The sequence below is a fragment of the Parasteatoda tepidariorum genome, chromosome 5, assembly GCF_043381705.1.
Source record: "Parasteatoda tepidariorum isolate YZ-2023 chromosome 5, CAS_Ptep_4.0, whole genome shotgun sequence".
NCBI classification, from domain to species: Eukaryota; Metazoa; Arthropoda; class Arachnida; order Araneae; family Theridiidae; genus Parasteatoda; species Parasteatoda tepidariorum.
The window spans coordinates 85,768,670-85,786,059 of NC_092208.1; the positions used below are offsets into that span (position 1 = coordinate 85,768,670).

A 17,390-nucleotide genomic window follows, 5' to 3' on the forward strand; every position below is an offset into this window, starting at 1 on the left:
CATTAAAAATTCATACTAATATAATTAATCTATAAATTATTGTCGAATTTTTGTCGAAAGATATTTACCAAGAAAAGAAAAGATAATTTCACTTGTTTTAATTATTACTGCAAAATAATATTTGCATTTTTACGTAACCATTTAAAGCATTGTAAGGCATTTTAAAGCATTTTATAGCATTGTATAGCATTATATTAGCATTGTTCTTAGAAATTATTTTTGTTATATGATGTGAGGGTGAAGTTATCAGAGTATATGAAACTTTGCATTAAATAAATAGTTATATTAAAAACATGAGTAAAATAAATTATACTAAAACAGTTTAAGTTATATGCTCATCGCACATAATTCCAAGAATGTTAATTATAGATAATAATTTATTATCTTCTTGATCCCCATGTTAGAGTCATGTCCGGTACTAAGTGTAATTCCCGGATCGCAACCACAGATTGGCCATGGAGTTGTGCAAATGTGGATTCAACCTTCCTTCTTCTAGGTCGAGGTGCAGCTCTAGGCAACGCCCAGGGTGTGCCGGATATCTGAAGATAAATAGAACAAATCTCCGATTTTCGCAAGATGAGGGGCTCTGAAAGTACCACGTCCGACTCGACCCAGGATTCCGGTTCTTGTGTCCGGCTCAGCTTCCGGAGAAGGCAACGACCACAGTTTATTTCCTGCCTCAACAACTCCTTTCCACTTGATTCCTCGAATATCCGCAAATGTCCTATTATCCTGAAGATTGAAAGAAAATTAAAGTTTAAACAATGAATCCTTTTGAATTGAAGTTCTGATGAAATTGTCTATAACTTTTATTCATAGTTGCTAACTCTTGCGCTTTTTGTGGAAAATGTTTCTCTATGGTATTCATACGAATGCTTATTGGATTCTAGGTTTAGTTAATTTGGTTTTGAAATGATTTTTTAATGGTAGTAAAAAACAAACAATGAAGCTGAACATTAAATGTACATGGTAGGTCAACAAAATATATACTTGCATATTTGTTATTAAATTGCAGCAAAATTAATGCCGTAATAAAATTAGTTTTAATTAATTTTGAGCCTCACAAACAAATTATATATTAATAATATGAAATCTTAAAAATTATCCAATTTCGAATGTAAGCAGAATTGAATAATCTCACTTTCAGTTATAAATTCAATAGTTCTTTTCCTACCATTATAAAAAACATACCAAGTTTTACTTTTCCTGAGGACAAATGAATCACAATTGTAGGACACGTTTTTTCTTCTTTCTTGAGTAACTCGCCATTGCGAGATTATCATGCTAATATGTTTAATTTATTTTAATATAATAATAGTTAAAATCAATTTGAATTTAATTTATAAATTAAATAATTAAGTTCAAATTAATTTTGGCTGATATTATACTTAAATTATATATATATATACACACACAGATATATATATATATATAGACATATATAGACATAGCTGCCAACTTTTACGCATTGGGCGTAAAATTTTATTTTTATATTTAAAGTGGTAGTAAGTATATACTATTTTTTTCATTTATAAACTTAATTTTTAAATCATTTTGCTCACCACTATTCTTACAAAAATTAAGCTTATATATAAATATGTGTTAATAACTTGGTTGTCAGATTAAGTTATTTAAAATACAACGTATTATTTAGCTTAAAATTGAAATTATAATCCCATTTTAATACCACTGGGAAAAATCATAATGGAAGGGATTAAAAGTTGGCAGGTATATATATATATATATATATATATATATATATAATAACCTCGCGATGGTCAGTTACTCAGGAGAAAAAATTAAAAATCAAAAACGTATAGATCTTCTTACAAGTGTGATTCAACTTTTTGCATTTTATTCTACATTTGAAAGTGAACAGAAAAGCTTTTATTTTCTACCACTTTAAAGTATAAATAAATTAGTAAGCAATAACTTTAAAATCTGTGAGATCTAAATAAAAAGGGCCATTTAGGCCTCAGATGCCCAGTTCTACAACAACGAACGAACGAACGAGATCTAAATAAAGAAAGTTTACACAATAGTTAACAAACATAATAGACTAGGGCTGACTAAGATTGGTACGAAAGACTTTTCATTCCAGCATTTTTTTCGCGAAAAATTAAATATATGTAACTATCAAGAGTCCTTTTATAATTTAAGCATAAATATAAAACTGCTTCTTTTCCAAGATAAAGTAGATATTGTTGAAAAGTTTAAGCGAAGAATAAGTAAACTCCTCCCGAACACTAGCAATAACTGAAATGGTTTTACTACCAGCTTTCTCCCCTGACTATTACTTACGGGGAGGATTCAAAATAATGCGAATCCTTTCATATTAACTTCATGTAAACAATCTTTCTTTTAGAAACAATAGTTTTGGAGGATGGCATAACTGTTGGAAAGATCGTGCATGAATCTTTCAGAAGGAATGTCATTCTAAATATGCAAAATTTGCAACAAGTAAGACGAGCGTAGGAAGTTTAATGCTTCTTTCCTTTTTTAAACTACTATAATTCTAAAAGCATTCTTACATAAATTCTCAAGATCACTGGTGGTGCAACTCGAAAGAAGTTATTAACTTCTCAATTTGATCCATCCGAATTTTGCGTGGGGAAAAATGAAACCATTTCTAAAAGCTTCAAGAATGATTTTTTTTTTAATTGTGCAAACAGTTTTGAAATGTGAAATCATCCAAAACGTGCTGCTGAAAGATTGTTTACGTGGAGTCAGTATAGAAGTGTTCGTATTATTTCGTCTCCCATCTGTGCATAACCGTTTTAAATAAAACCTATTTTATTTAAGTTTCTTATCTCTTGTTCAATTAAAATAATTTAGAACTTTAAGGAACCTAAATATTTTCTTTCTTGCTTTTTATTATTTCACTGTATTCCAAAAGCAAAACATCAATCTGTAAATTTTATTTTAAACAATATAACAAAATAAATTATAAATATAAAAAGGACATACTCATTTTATTTATCTTACATCGTCTGTCAAACTTAAATAGAGGATATTTGAAATTATGCTTAAAAATAGTGTTGAAAAAATGTTTGATTTAATAAGCTGAAATATTTTTTAAGGCCTATAAATTACTTCAAATGCCAATAATCATTTCCTTCGTTATTAAAATGAGTTTTAAAAATGTTTGCGATTTTTTTTTCTTTAACAATTGCTAGAAATATTATTTTCAATTTATATTTAAAGACTCGAAGGACGATATGCATTTTTTTTTGCCTTGAAATACATTTTCTTAAATTATAAAATTATATTTTCGAAATTAAAAATTTTAAAATGTTTTTTTTTGTTTTTCGTATTTAGCCCGATTTGACAACCTACTTTGAATTGGAGCATTGCTACATCTATATCTTTTGTTGCAGGATAAATAATGGGTGCTATCATTGTTTTTGCTGCATGGGCACTATTCTAAAGGAGGAACATTTTTACAGGGGATGTCTTGATGGTTATTTTAGAGTAACTATTTTGTACGTGTATTTAACATGTTTTGTACATGTACATTGTATTTAACATGTTTTCCCTGGAAAATTGAAAACACTTCAATTTTGATATTTAGAAAAATATTTATCTATCCTGAATGGTTTTAAATGACGAATAGAGATGATTAGAGCCGGAATATTAATTACAATTGAGAGAACGGTGAGAGCATGCTAAGCGAAATTTTGAAAACACTAGGATGTATGTGGAAAATATGTGAAAGAACCCATATTTCTATATTTGAAAACATATCACGGCATTCACACATATGCGGCATTCACATATAAACGCATATACAGTATTTGGTAATTGTCCTAAAGCATTTGAAAATAGCTGTTTGGCTTAATAAAAATATTAAAAATATTTCATTTAATCTAAAGAAATTCTTATTTCTTTCTAATCGAAAAATGGAACCATCGAGAAGATCTGCTAATTATCTGTAAATGAAAAAAACCCAACAACATTGATAGTGTGATGAAACGTGTGTTTGAAAAAGTAAAAAAGTGGTTACCAACGAAAAGCGGAAATTAATTATAAAAGATTTAAATTAGAAAATCTATTTTTACTGTTAATTCTTAATAAAGAAATTGATGATGTTTTCAAATTAAAAATATATCATTGATTAGTGATAATCTTTAGTGTTAATAAATATATAAATTCTAACGAATGGTTAAATTAAGAAATTGAATGATGAAACTAAATTCCATTACTTTCTTTACTTTTTTGGGCTAGCGTTCCATCACTGTTGGTCATAAAAGCATATCTTTTCCATCTTAAACTCAGAGAAAACAAATTACCTGTGACTAAAACTATTTAATAATAGTTATAGAGCAGTTACTGTGACTGTCCGAAAGTGGTGGTTGCTGACTTTCACCGGTGAATGTTGATAATCACACAGTCACTTTGATAAGTGTCCGAAATATATACTAGGTCTAGTTAAGTGTTACTGCCCGGTATACATTAGGCGGAATGCCCTGCATTAATGTTTTTTTACGATCAAGTGCCACTGTCCGGTATGCATTTAACCGGTACTCCGAACACTGATGTTTCGCCTAATCTATCCTCAGCTGATATTAAAACAGCATTACAACTTTCGACGCAGATGACACCGGAATTCTTATTAAAAAAAGAAATCTTAACCTTGCCCTTCATAAATTACAGAAACAAATATATGAAATAGAAGACTGGTGTGTCAAGTGGAAAACAGCAATTAACCCTTTTGAAGGCCGTGGTGAGTATATTTACCACCACGTTTTACCACTTTTAATTTAGGTTTCCATTTTTCAATAACTTCAGCTTTCTTGAAGTGAGTTTGAATAAAATTGGTAACCATTTGTCACTTTTAAAAAACGTATAAAAGTTATAAAATACATCATTTCTTTTGAAGTTTGTAGCATTTAAGGAATTTATTTTATAAATAAAGAAAAATAAAAGTCAGTAAGCTCCTAATAGGTTTTCTTAAATATATTTACCACCAAAAAATGGCATTTTTATAAAGTTTTTTTTTATATCAATTACTATTCTTTACTACAATTATTAAACAATTTCAATTCCAAAAATACATTAATTTATCTTTACTTGAAATAAAGGGCCCATTAAAGGGTTAACGCCGGAAAATCACAAATTCTATTCAGACAAAAAAAGGATTAAAAATATTTCCACAATACCAACTAAAAATGTTTAAGGATCAAATACCAATAGTTTAAAAAATGGCCTAATCATAAACAGCAAACGTACATGAAATGATCACATTAAAAGCATTGCAGACAAAGCAAACGCAGCAATACTATTCATACAACCTCTAATTTTACAAAATGGTAGAGCAACAACAATAAAGTTTCGTAAAATGTTCTAAAAACACAACTATTAAGACACCTTATAAGCATAAATAGTCAACAAATAGATTTTATACTACATCCTTTTTTCACTTTATTGATTCATCGTGGTAGGTTAAAAAGAAATCTTGAAACTTTAAACGCCAAAATTTAATATGCTAAATAGCTAATGTTGCTACCACTAAGAAAATTAATTCTCAACGGTCGTACAATTTGGCAGCTTTGCTAGTGTAATGGTAGTCAAAAACATTTATAACCATATTTAATTAGGAATAAAATACGTTTTTATAAATTTTGCTACCAGATTAAATGCAAAAATAAAATCTTCCGGGAAAACCGGAAGAGTTGGCAAGTATGCCTACCTAATCAATGATCCATATCTGCCCATTTGTGTGGATGTTGAAAAAAATTTTACAAAGTGGTAGTAAAACAGAAATTTCATTTGGAAAAAACTTCCTACAAATTATATTATTTAAGAGAAAATCTAGCCAACTGATAGAGATTATATACATATTAATTTTTTAAATTATTGATTTCTCACGATAGGTTAAAAAATTTGTTTTCAAACTTTTAAATTCAAAATTTATTACATCAAAACGTTTAGGTGACTACCACTAAGAAAATTATTTCTAAACGGCCGAACAAATTTAAAGCTATGATGATCGTTTCTGTAACTATGTAATTTTATTTTTTACTTAGCAGTTTTGAGTAAAATAAAACAAACAACTATAACCCCGTTCATGGATCAATTGCCAAAGAATTAGTTTGGTTACCAATTTTATCGTCTTACGTTGATTAATTACATTTCCTGTTGTCAAGTATTTGAAACAATAAGAGAAATAACTCCATTTATAGATGGGGAAGGGGAACTTTGGGATTCAAATTAAAAAAATCTATCCAATAGTTGGAAATAAGAGCCGTGGTGGCTTAGGGGATTGAGCACTCGACTTCTAAGATCGTGTTCGAATCTCAACGTTGGCTGGTCGAGACGAATTCCGCACCTGACTTGCACTGACCACAGTGCTCACGCGAAAATATCCCTAGTGGTAGATGGATCATCGGATAGAGTCCAAAACCGTAAAGCTGTCCAAGAAAGTTTTTCGTGGTTTTCCTCCTCGTGTAACGCAGATTAGTGCGGATCAAGAAGGAGCGGTTCCTCTACGAAGGCAAATTTCTTCCAATACTTCATCCAGAGGTTCCCTTGTCTTATGGATTGGGTTCAACATTACGAGGCTACGAAATTGAACATAGGTACTCGTAAACCCTGAATTGGGTCGGTTGTACAACGACGATTATATTTTATAACCGTCCGTTGAATACCAGACCTAATTTTGCGTTTACGACAACTAATGTTCAAATTTGTAGACGTGTCATAGAACAAAATAGTTGGAAATAGACAGCTAACTTTGCACTACCTCGAAGTGGCGTTAACCCTTTAATTGTACATGGGTAAATACCGCTAAAAAACAGTTTGATAATTATTAAAAAAAATCTGTTTGATTATAGGAATTATATTTTTACTGAAATATAAAATCCAAAAAAGGTAATTTGAATCATTTTTTCATCCATATTCAAAAATTTATCAATAATTGATTTTGTACTTTTCGATGATGAAAAACTATTTTCTCTTTGATATAATAAAGTACAAATTTGAAAAATTATTGTTCGAAAGTGAGCCGTGTTTGCTAGATATTACCTTTAAAGCAGAAAGAGACATCGGTGTTTCATACAGTATTTTCTAACCATAAATTACTAAAATGCTAAATATAATATTTTTCACTTATTTCGACAAAAAATAATACAGAGTAGAGAAAAAAAACCATGAAAAATATGTTTATGAAAAATTGTTCGTCAAAGGATTAATTGACGGTATTTAAAGACGAATGAATAAATAGAATGTGGGAAATATTACTCAGTACAATTGACATTTCAATATGCTTGTTATAATAAAAAAAAGTGGAAATCAATTGCAGTTACTCCTACCAAAAAAATGTACAAATAAAATGATCTTATAAAAAATGGGCTATATTTCCCGGGTGCGTAGCAACTCTAAACTTTTTTGAGTGAATTGAAATAGGAAGGGAAAAAAAGCTCATAATACTCATTAAAGAAATCAGCTTAATGTAATTAGATTCAGATTTAGAGCTCATTTGGGAGTAATTGAAACAGACATATCGTCGAAAAAGAACGAAGTAAAAGTGAAGATGGAACGCCATTAAAACTTAACTGTTACTTCAAACTGCGTATAAAGAGCAATTAATTAATTAATGGTATTGACAGTCTCAAAAAGCTCATTAAAACACATGCACCAATTAAATGAGAAGCTATTTTGTTGTAGCATAAATGAAATAAAAATTTTCTGATATTCAGAGATTCGTTTTTTTTAAAGGTAATATATGAGATAGGAAGGCGTGATACACGTGCTGGACTTTCGGCTGTCCACCAGAACGTCGATTAACTATTTGATAATTATAATTTATCAAAATAATCATTAAAAATAATGAAATTTAATGAAAATAAATAATAAAATGAATATAAATAAATCTTATAAACAACATCGAGCAATAATATGTAAATGACAACGGAAGATGACAAAATACTACTTTGATATTCGTGAAGATGAGATATACTTAAACTTACCATAATAATATAAATAAATCAATATAATATCAGAGATGCCAACTGCTCCTGACGAGTCATAATTATTTAAGAAAAATGGTAAATTACAAACTAAAATTTGCAAATATTTTATTAATTTTGTTTACTTTTTAAACGATATATAGCGACTGAATTAGAACAAATTGGCAAATTATATAAGCTTTCGAATTATGTATAAATAGTGGTGGATAAAAACCAAATAAATTGAATTTTTTAAACAAAGAATCATACATTAATAAACTACCACTCGAAAATATTTATTTTCTGTCCGGAGCAAGTTGACATCTCTGTAATATGTAAACATAAAAAGCGTAAGAAGAAGTAATGTAGCAGAGAGTCCAGTTGCTATGCTCTCCGGAAAAGTTTTAATAAATTATTAGCGTATTAAATTGTAGAACTAAAAAAACATGGAATATATACGCCTACTTATTACAATAGCAACAACTAAAATGGTTGAAGAAAGTTGCATTTTATATGATACTTCGGGTTTTCGATATGTAGTGGTGGATAAATTACATGAAAGGAAAAATACTATACTAAAAATAACTTAAATTTTGCAACTACCAGAATATTGAATTTTACAAAGTGGTGCAAGTTTGCAACTTTGATATATTATAGGAATTTAAATATAAGAATATATATTTAAGAATGAATGAAAATATAAGAACTGGTCCCTACAGAAAACTAATATATAATTTCGCTCTCATTTCCCTTTTATGTCCGCACGGTCGGGTTTATTGTACTGTCGGAGAAATGAGCTTTTGAGAAATTATAACCGAGCATTTAAGTTGACGGTTTTGAAGCCTTTGAGTGGGGGGGAGGGTTGATAAACTGAAAAGGCTATGTCAAAAAGTGTGCTGTCAATGTGGACCCTTGACTCCAATACTTTACAGAAAGTGTGTGACGACATAGAACCAATTCTGTAATGCCTTCTTCATAATCTCTGAGCTGCACATTGCGATGAGAGAGCCCAGAATAAATGGTGATAATAAAGATGAACTACACTAATCATAAAACTTTCTAATAATTATAACACTAATAATAATACAAAGATAACTTGCACGCTTTGCAAGTTCGTCAAATTGTTAGAGAAACGCAGAAAGATGCACGTTGAATCTGTTATGGTTGAAAGTCCTCTTATTAGATGGGTATGGAAGTTTAAAGAAAGAGACTCAGAAATCGACCACAAATGTGGACCAAACTTATATTTTTTATCAAGATCGCTTAAAGGTTGGGTTTTGTATAAGGGTTCAGGTGCTTGAGTACAAATAAGTACGGAAGCCGAACTTAAAATATCATTCCCTAAACTAAGCTTAATGAATTTCACTTAAACAGTTCTCTTTAAACTATTTTTTTCTAAAACTGTAATGATTCTTACTTTAGAGAGCAAAGCAAAATAAAATAAATCTGTTCGTGTTACTTACTTTTCTGACCCGCAAGCTTCCAAAGTGATGCCAACCAGCATGACGTCTCTATCAAAAGACACCTGGATGCAAAGATTTCCTTCGTCTCCCACAATTGCATCACACACTTCATCCCACATCCCACACGTTCTGAGGGCGCTGCTTTGTTGTATAATGTCTTCTGGTGGCAAATATCTACTTCTCCTTCCAGCACAACGATTGAATTTTTTCAATGCGCAATCTGGAACACCTTCTCGTCTCCTCATTCCGCATAAACTGTAATATACATTAATCGTTTAAAAATCGGCAATGAATTTCACAGGTGGCAGACCTGAATTTCATGTGTACAGGCCTTGCCAACTACTACGATTTTTTCAAAATATTTTATAGAAAGGTAGACGTTTAAAAACCAAAGCTTTCAAAAATTTAAATTGGTAATCTTGTCAATATTTTAAAAACCTCACCACGAAAAAGTTTGAGCAAAGTGGCGTTGCATATGAACTTTTAAATCATTCATGTGTAGTGGTGCGGAAAACATAAACTTAGCTACCACTAGAATAACTTTTCACAAAAAACGCAGAAAATTGGCTACCCCAGGGATGTCACTGGCGACTTAAAGGGAAAAAAGTGGTAGAAACTCAATTTATTTTATCTAAGGTTTCAAAACTTCCAGAATTTTGGCACCTTTGCCCGCATTTTAAAAGCATCACCACGCAAGAGCTGGAATAAAGTGGAATTGCATATAAAACTTATTAATCATTTATTTGAAGTGATAACGAAAATACGTTTATATAAATAAAAAATAATATATTAAAACTAAAAATAATATATTGGTATTATTATTAATATATTAAATATATACATGGCCTCTCTCTTCACAACTATTGAGCTTCTTCAATGCCCATTCTGGTGTACCATTTCACTGTCTCAGACCATGTAATCCATTAAAAGCAACAATTGTGGAAATTTAGACTAGTTTCTGCCACGAAATTCAAGCGTGGCTGTTACAAACACCGGTAACACTTGAAACTCCAGAGTCTTGAAAATGTGCTGTTATCTTTACTACTCTATCCGTCTCAAATTAGTTGCTATATTTTGGTTAAAATCTTGACCCAAATTGGTTGCTACATTTCAAATAAGTAGAGTCATTAATAATTCTAAATGCAGTTCAGTAAATCGACGCTGGTAAAATTATACTACCAATAAATTCACGATTCATTAGCTAAAAAATAGTTTTATGCGATTATTAGTATTGCGATGATTAGATCCTTTCTTTGTAGGGGGGGGGGATAAAGAAGAAAATAATCTATAAAGTATTGAACTAACCAGGAAATCATGCTAAGAGGCATATACCGATGCAATTAATGAAACTAAAAATATTTCAATATTTCCCAGTGATTTTATGTTATATTCGGTGGCTGCGTATTTCGTATATAGAATACTTCATACCCTCTACCTACCCTGAAATATTCATCACTAGTAGGAAGATAGATCTGAAATTTCAAAATTAAATGATATTTTTTTTAATAATTTGATATGGAATACAAGGCGTGGCTTTGACTCTGTCTTAATATTATAATTTACTGTATTAAATATTTATAGATAGTGTAAAAATAGTAAAAAAAGGTTCTTTTAATTCTAATTCATTAAAATATTGATACACCATCTTTCTTATCATTAGAAATATGTTCTCGAACAAAAGAAATCCTTTTTAGAATTCTTATTAAAACCGCCCCTATTTCCCCTATACAGTAGTATCAGAGATGCCAACTTCTCCGGAGATGACAAAATATTTTAAAAACCGGTAGAGAACTACAAACTAAAACTTGCAGACTTCAGTTAAATTTTTTCAACTTTTTAAAATTTTCAACACGTATGGAATATTTAAATAATTTAAAATTAGTGGTGAGTGAAAATCCTATAAATAGAATTACTAAACCAAGAATCATACATTAAAAGACTACCACTCGAAAACATTTATCCGCTGTCCGGAGCAAATTGGCATCTCTGTTGTACTTATTACTAAAATAAAGTAAGCGCCATCTACTAATGGCGATTTTCCACTGTTGCCCTAAGCAAAGAAGTACCTTTTATCCGTTAAACTTTTTTTTATCTATTTCAATTGATACATATTGAGGCGTGGTGGCTCAGGGGATAAAGCTCTCGCTCTCCAATGTACTAAACTGGGTTCAAATCCCGATGATGACTGGTTAATTCGTATTCCACACCCGGCTCGCACCAATCACATTGCTGACGTAAAATATCTTCAGTGGTAGGCAGATCATATCCCTTTGCCGCCAGGCTAACCGTGGGAGGTTCTCGTGGTTTTCCTCTCAATGTAGTGCAAATGCGGGTTAGTTCCATCAAAAAGTCTTCCAGAAAGCAAATTTCCTTTGTCTTCTAGATTGAGTTCAAATTTATAAGGATACGGAGTTGAACATAGGTAGTCGTAGTCTGCCTACGACTACGTAGTCTGCCTGCCTGCAAATTCGACCGACTGTTCAACGAGGGTTATAAAATTGATACATATTATTGATACATATACCAATATTAATTAAACAAGCATTAGTGTCAATAATAATGTGGAGAATGTTTTACGTTTCTCCTAAAAGAACTAGTATCACTTTCTCATCAATTTTGCCTTTCAATATAAAAGAATTTTCTTTTTCATTTCAATTACCGTTTATTTTAAATCATTTACTTTCATAGAAACGCGTTTTAAAAGAATTATTACAAACAAAATAAGCATGTGGTTTTTGATACTAGTTAGAAATACTAATTTGGTTACGTAATCCCCCCATGCTACAACGTTAACGTTGTTCATTTAATTTATTTGACATAGTGAAAATATTACTAAAAATAATCGTTCATTAAAACTTACTAAATGCGAAATATATTCTTTTTTTTTTATCAAACATAGCTATAAGTTAGCATATATCATTGATGTAAACCTTAAATTATTTGAAAAAAGGCAATCATCTAGAATAAATTTAAAAATAATGACTAACACTTAACCATCAATCAAAAAATTCCATTTTGTTTTCAACTCATTCGTCTCGAACGATTCGTAGTAGAATGTTTTGGTCGCACTATCAGTGTGCCAAATTTAACACTCTCGGTCAAATGGTTTTGGTCATTCAGTTTTATAGATATTGATAAAATATTTGGAGAGGAAACAAAAGTTTATGTTCTGTTTAAAATAATCTTAACACGTTGAATGCCATGCTAATTTTACATGGCTTTCTCGTCTGACCACTCGGTAAATAACTGCAAACTAAATTTGCAAATGTTAAACAAATTTTACTACTTTTTAAAAGGTTTAGCTTGACATATCTGAAAAAAAAGTGGTGAATTATATAAGTCTATGAATTGTTTAGAAATAGTGGTGGATAAATATCGACTAAATTGAATTTATTCAATCAAGAGTCACAAATTATAAACTACCACTTGAAAACATTTATTCGCTGTCCGGAGCAAGTGGGCATCTCTGTGTATATAAATAAAACTATTTTTGTGTGTTCAATATTGCATTAATTTTTTTCAAACCATTTTAGTAACGATAATAATTTTAAAAAATTAAAATTTTACTCGAATTATGTGTTTTGAATAATCTTAGCTTCGCCGGCCATCAGCGACCCCCATGGCATTCAACGTGTTGAAACAATAAAAATATATTATTATTAGATGCATTTTTTATTTGAACATGAGTAAAAATAGCTCACAAGAAAGTTGTCATATTGTTTTACATATCCTTGTTTTACTGTGTTTAATTTTTTTTCTCCAAAGTATTTTAAACTCGATACATAAAATATTTAAATTGTTATTATCAAATGATTCGAATGTTCTCAGAATTTCGCAAGATATTTACGCCACATGTAAGACGAATGAAAGAACCTAGGAGAAGATTAAAAAATTTTAATTTATCTAACAAAGGGATTTAATGCTTACTTTTGTTTAGCAAATGATGCAGAAAAATTAGAAATACAAAATTTATTTCCCTTAAAAATTCTCAATTCAGTAAAGAAATTCGATGAATTCGAAATTGCATCGATTTGGGTTTCTGCAGTTGCTAAAAATAAACATTATTTTTCTCAAGATTCTTATATTCTCCTTCTCATATCATCTTTCATGTTCGACGGAAGCAGTTTTTAAAAAATCCAATCTGTAAGCAAACAGAAATATTTTTTAAAAATCTCTTTCCTATGTTTTTTTAGGAATTTATATTTTCTGAAAAAGCTTTATAAAACACTAAAGATTGTCCCAGTTGTTTAAAAATATTGTTTATTTTTTTATAACAGTGAGACACATATTTGTAAGCCGGATCGAATAAACTGCTATTTATCTTTTAATGTAATTTAGTTTGTCAACCGTTATCTAAATTTTTAAAATTTTAAATTAATACCTCAAATTCGAAGGTAAAACTGAAATTAAAATTCCTAAAGGACCCTGATGGTTATTGTTTTTATTCTTTTGTATTATATTGTGTGCTAAAATATATTTTAAATCCATTTAACAATTCTATGCATTCAGACTATAGTATAGTAAAACTAACTATACATCAAGAATATAGAATAGTAAAACTATAGGTACTACTCAATAAATTTTTTATTTCGAATTTTGTAGATATATTTACAATTAAGTTATTTACCTGATTATGATAAAATAACTTTGCTAACCCGTGGTTTCCTTGAAAACAAACGTATTAGAGAAAACCGTATATAAGATAAGACCTTTTACATATTACAAATTTGTTGTACAATAACTTTGCTAACACAGATACTTCCAGATTATAATATAGTAAAACTAACTATATATCCAGAATATAGGTAATTCTCAAAATTATAGGTAAAACTATAGGTGCTACTCAATAGGTTTTTTATTTCGAATTATGTAGACATTTTTATGATTAAGTTATCCACCTGATTATTGTAAAATAATTTTGCTAATTCATGGGTCCCTTGAAAGCAAACTATATAAGATAAAAATAATTACGTGCTACTAAGTTGTCGTAAAATAACTTTGCTAAAACAGGGATTCTTTGAAAACAAAGCGTACAAAAGAGCAAATTTATTAATTTCATTTCATTTTTTTATTTATAATATAACTTTGCAAAATAACTTTGCTAAAATAACTTCTTTGAAAACAAAGCGTACAAAGGAGCAAATTTATTAATTAAACCTCATTTTTTTATTTATAATATAACTTTGTAAAATAGCTTTGCTAAAACAGGGATTCTTTGAAAACAAAGCGTACAAAAGAGCAAATTTATTAATTAAATTTCATTTTTTTTATTTATAATATGACTTTGTAAAATAGCTTTGCTAAAACAGGGATACTTTGAAAAACAAAGCGTACAAAAGAACAAATTTATTATTTTAGTTTCATTTAGTTATTTATTTTTCCCAGACTTAAAATTTTTTTAGCTGATGGTAACTTAAGCCTTTATTAGATTTTTACATAATTTATAATCCAATATACTTATTCAATTTTTTGGTAATTTTAATGAAATTGTTTAGGCAAAATACCAGTAAAAGGAAACAAGCAAAATTAAAAAAAATACATTTGCTTTCATAAAAACAATATATTGAATAAATTATGAAGAGGATATGCACTTGTGAAAAATAGCATTATTATGAATTTCTCATCAACTTTTCAATTGGAAATAATGAAAAAAAAAAATAGACAGTAGAAAAATGTTCCTCTGATATTTGTCATTACTTGTACAGTTATTTTTCACCTCCTGTGTAAATTCAACTGTTTGACGTAAGACTCAATTTTAAAGCTAGTATTGAAAAAAAAAATTAATTCTTCCCAATACATATTTTTAAAAGAATTATTAGTCTTTTTTTGGTTACTATGTTCACAAGAATTGATGAGCTTAAATTTTAATGCTTTGCTTTCGCAAAAAGAAGGTCGATTATTTAGGAAACCATAAAAAAAATAATAAAAAAGTTGGAAACCGTTGCGTAAAAGAATAGGTTTAAAAACGATTATCTGTCTCTAGTTGTTACGGTTACAGTATCAGGGTTGAGAAAATTGCAACCGGCGATGCATAGTTTTTTTTTTTTCGAAACATGATTTTCAGAATAAAATCTTAAAATGGAGTTAAAACAATATTTTTTAGCATGGATATAAGCGGCACTAAGCAGTGATAAAGAAAATGTATTTTTTAAAATTTTCGACGTATTAGTATTTCAGCTCTACTGAACTCATTTAGATAACAAAGGTAAGGCGGAAGAGCCGCGATGGCTCAGGGAATAGAGCACTTGCCTCCCAAATGAGATCACCCAGGTTCGTATCCCGGCGATGGCTAGTCGTTTCAAATTCTGCTTCCAGCTCTCACACACTTAATAATGTCATCAGTGGTTTACGGATCAAAGATTAAAATACAGAGACCCTTGATAAGATAAAGACCCTTGCTGTCAGGTTTACCATGGGAAGTTTTCGTCATTTAACTTTCCATGTTATGCAAATCTGGGTTAGTTCCATAATAAAAACCTCTACGAAGATTAATTTATTTCACTACTTGATCCGAAAATTCCCTTGTCTTCTAGGTTTGGCCCAAATTTATAAGGATGTGGAAGTTTACATTGATAGTCGTAAACCCAAAAATGGGTAAGTGGTTTAAAGCCTGTTATAAAATAAAATGGTAAGGATGAAGAAATCTTAATGATTTGAAAGGCTACATATTGTTTTTAAAAAAAAGCTTTAAGCATTAATTATGATTTTTTTTAAAATTTAACTTAAAATGTTGAACAAAATTTTAACCCTTTCATTTGTCATTTATTTCTAGTAAAGGTAAATTAAAGTATTTTTTGAATTAAAATTGCTTTAAGAATAGTAATTGATATAAGAAAGAAAAAACCAATTTAGTTTATAAAAATGCAATTTTTTGGTGGAAAATATATTTAACACGACCATATATTATTAATTGACTTTTATTTTGATTTATTTATAAAATAAATTTTATAAATGCTACAAACTTCAAAAAGAATTATGTATTTTATAACTTTTATACGTTTTTTTAAACTAACAAAAGGTTACCAATTTTGTTCAAACGCACTTCAAGAAAGCTGAAGTTATTAAGAAATGGAAACCTAAATTAAAAGTGGTAAAAAAGTGGTGAGAAGTATACTTCTCACGGCTTTCGAAAGTGTTAACCAGTTTTGTGCCAAAAACTTTCTGCCTATTTTTAATTTTACTATTTTCTAATTTTGTCTATTTTTAATTTCTGCCTATTTTTAATTTCACTATTTTCTACTTTTGTCTATTTTTAATTTCTGCCTATTTTTATTTTAACTATTTTCCATTTCTGTCTATTTTTAATTTCACTACTTTCTACTTCTTTCCATTTTTAATTTCGCTATTTTCTGTCTATTTTCAATTTAATTATTCTTTATTTCTGTCTATTTTTATTTTCATTATTTTTTTTTATTTCTAGCTATTTTTAATTGCCCTATTTCTATTTCGGTCCATTTTTAATTTCGCTATTTTCGATTTCTGTCTGTTTTTAATTTCGCTATTTTCTGTCTACTTTTAATTTCATTCTTTTCTATTTCAGACTATTTTTAATTTCATTATCTTTTTTTCTGGCTATTTTTAATTGCGCTATTTTCTATTTCTAATTTCGCTATTTTATTTTTCTCTCCATTTTTAATTTCGTTATTTTCCATATCTATCTATTTTCTAGTCACATAATAAAATGTATAATATAATACAAAACGAAGAATAGATTTATTGCATTTTGAGAGAGACTGAGGAAATAACGGAAATATACGTTTTGAGAAATGAGGCAAAACTGACGCGACATCTTATGTCAAAGACTATGTAGGTACTTTCTTTTAGAGTTATCAAATGCTTTGTTTTATTTGAAGTAGAAATGAAACTAAAATGGTTTGAAAAAGGCAAGTACAGGTCTTTATTTTAGTAAATGTTTTTAGTTCGATGTCTAAGTAAGTCAAATTTATATATATATATATATATATACAGATATATATATATA

At 29.2% G+C, this 17,390-nt stretch overlaps 1 protein-coding gene across 1 annotated transcript in view; it reads right to left on the reverse strand.

Moving 5' to 3' along the window:
- Positions 1 to 216: 216 nt before the first annotated feature.
- The window catches only part of LOC107457271 (uncharacterized), a 53,848-nt gene continuing 36,674 nt past the window's right edge, over positions 217 to 17,390 (reverse strand). The window contains exons 4-5 of the mRNA XM_016075397.4: positions 9,410 to 9,664; positions 217 to 732 (exon numbers count right to left, since the gene is read on the reverse strand). Of these exons, the coding sequence (XP_015930883.2) occupies positions 381 to 732; positions 9,410 to 9,664 (607 nt within the window). The 3' untranslated portion in view covers positions 217 to 380. The remainder of the gene's footprint in view (positions 733 to 9,409; positions 9,665 to 17,390) is intronic.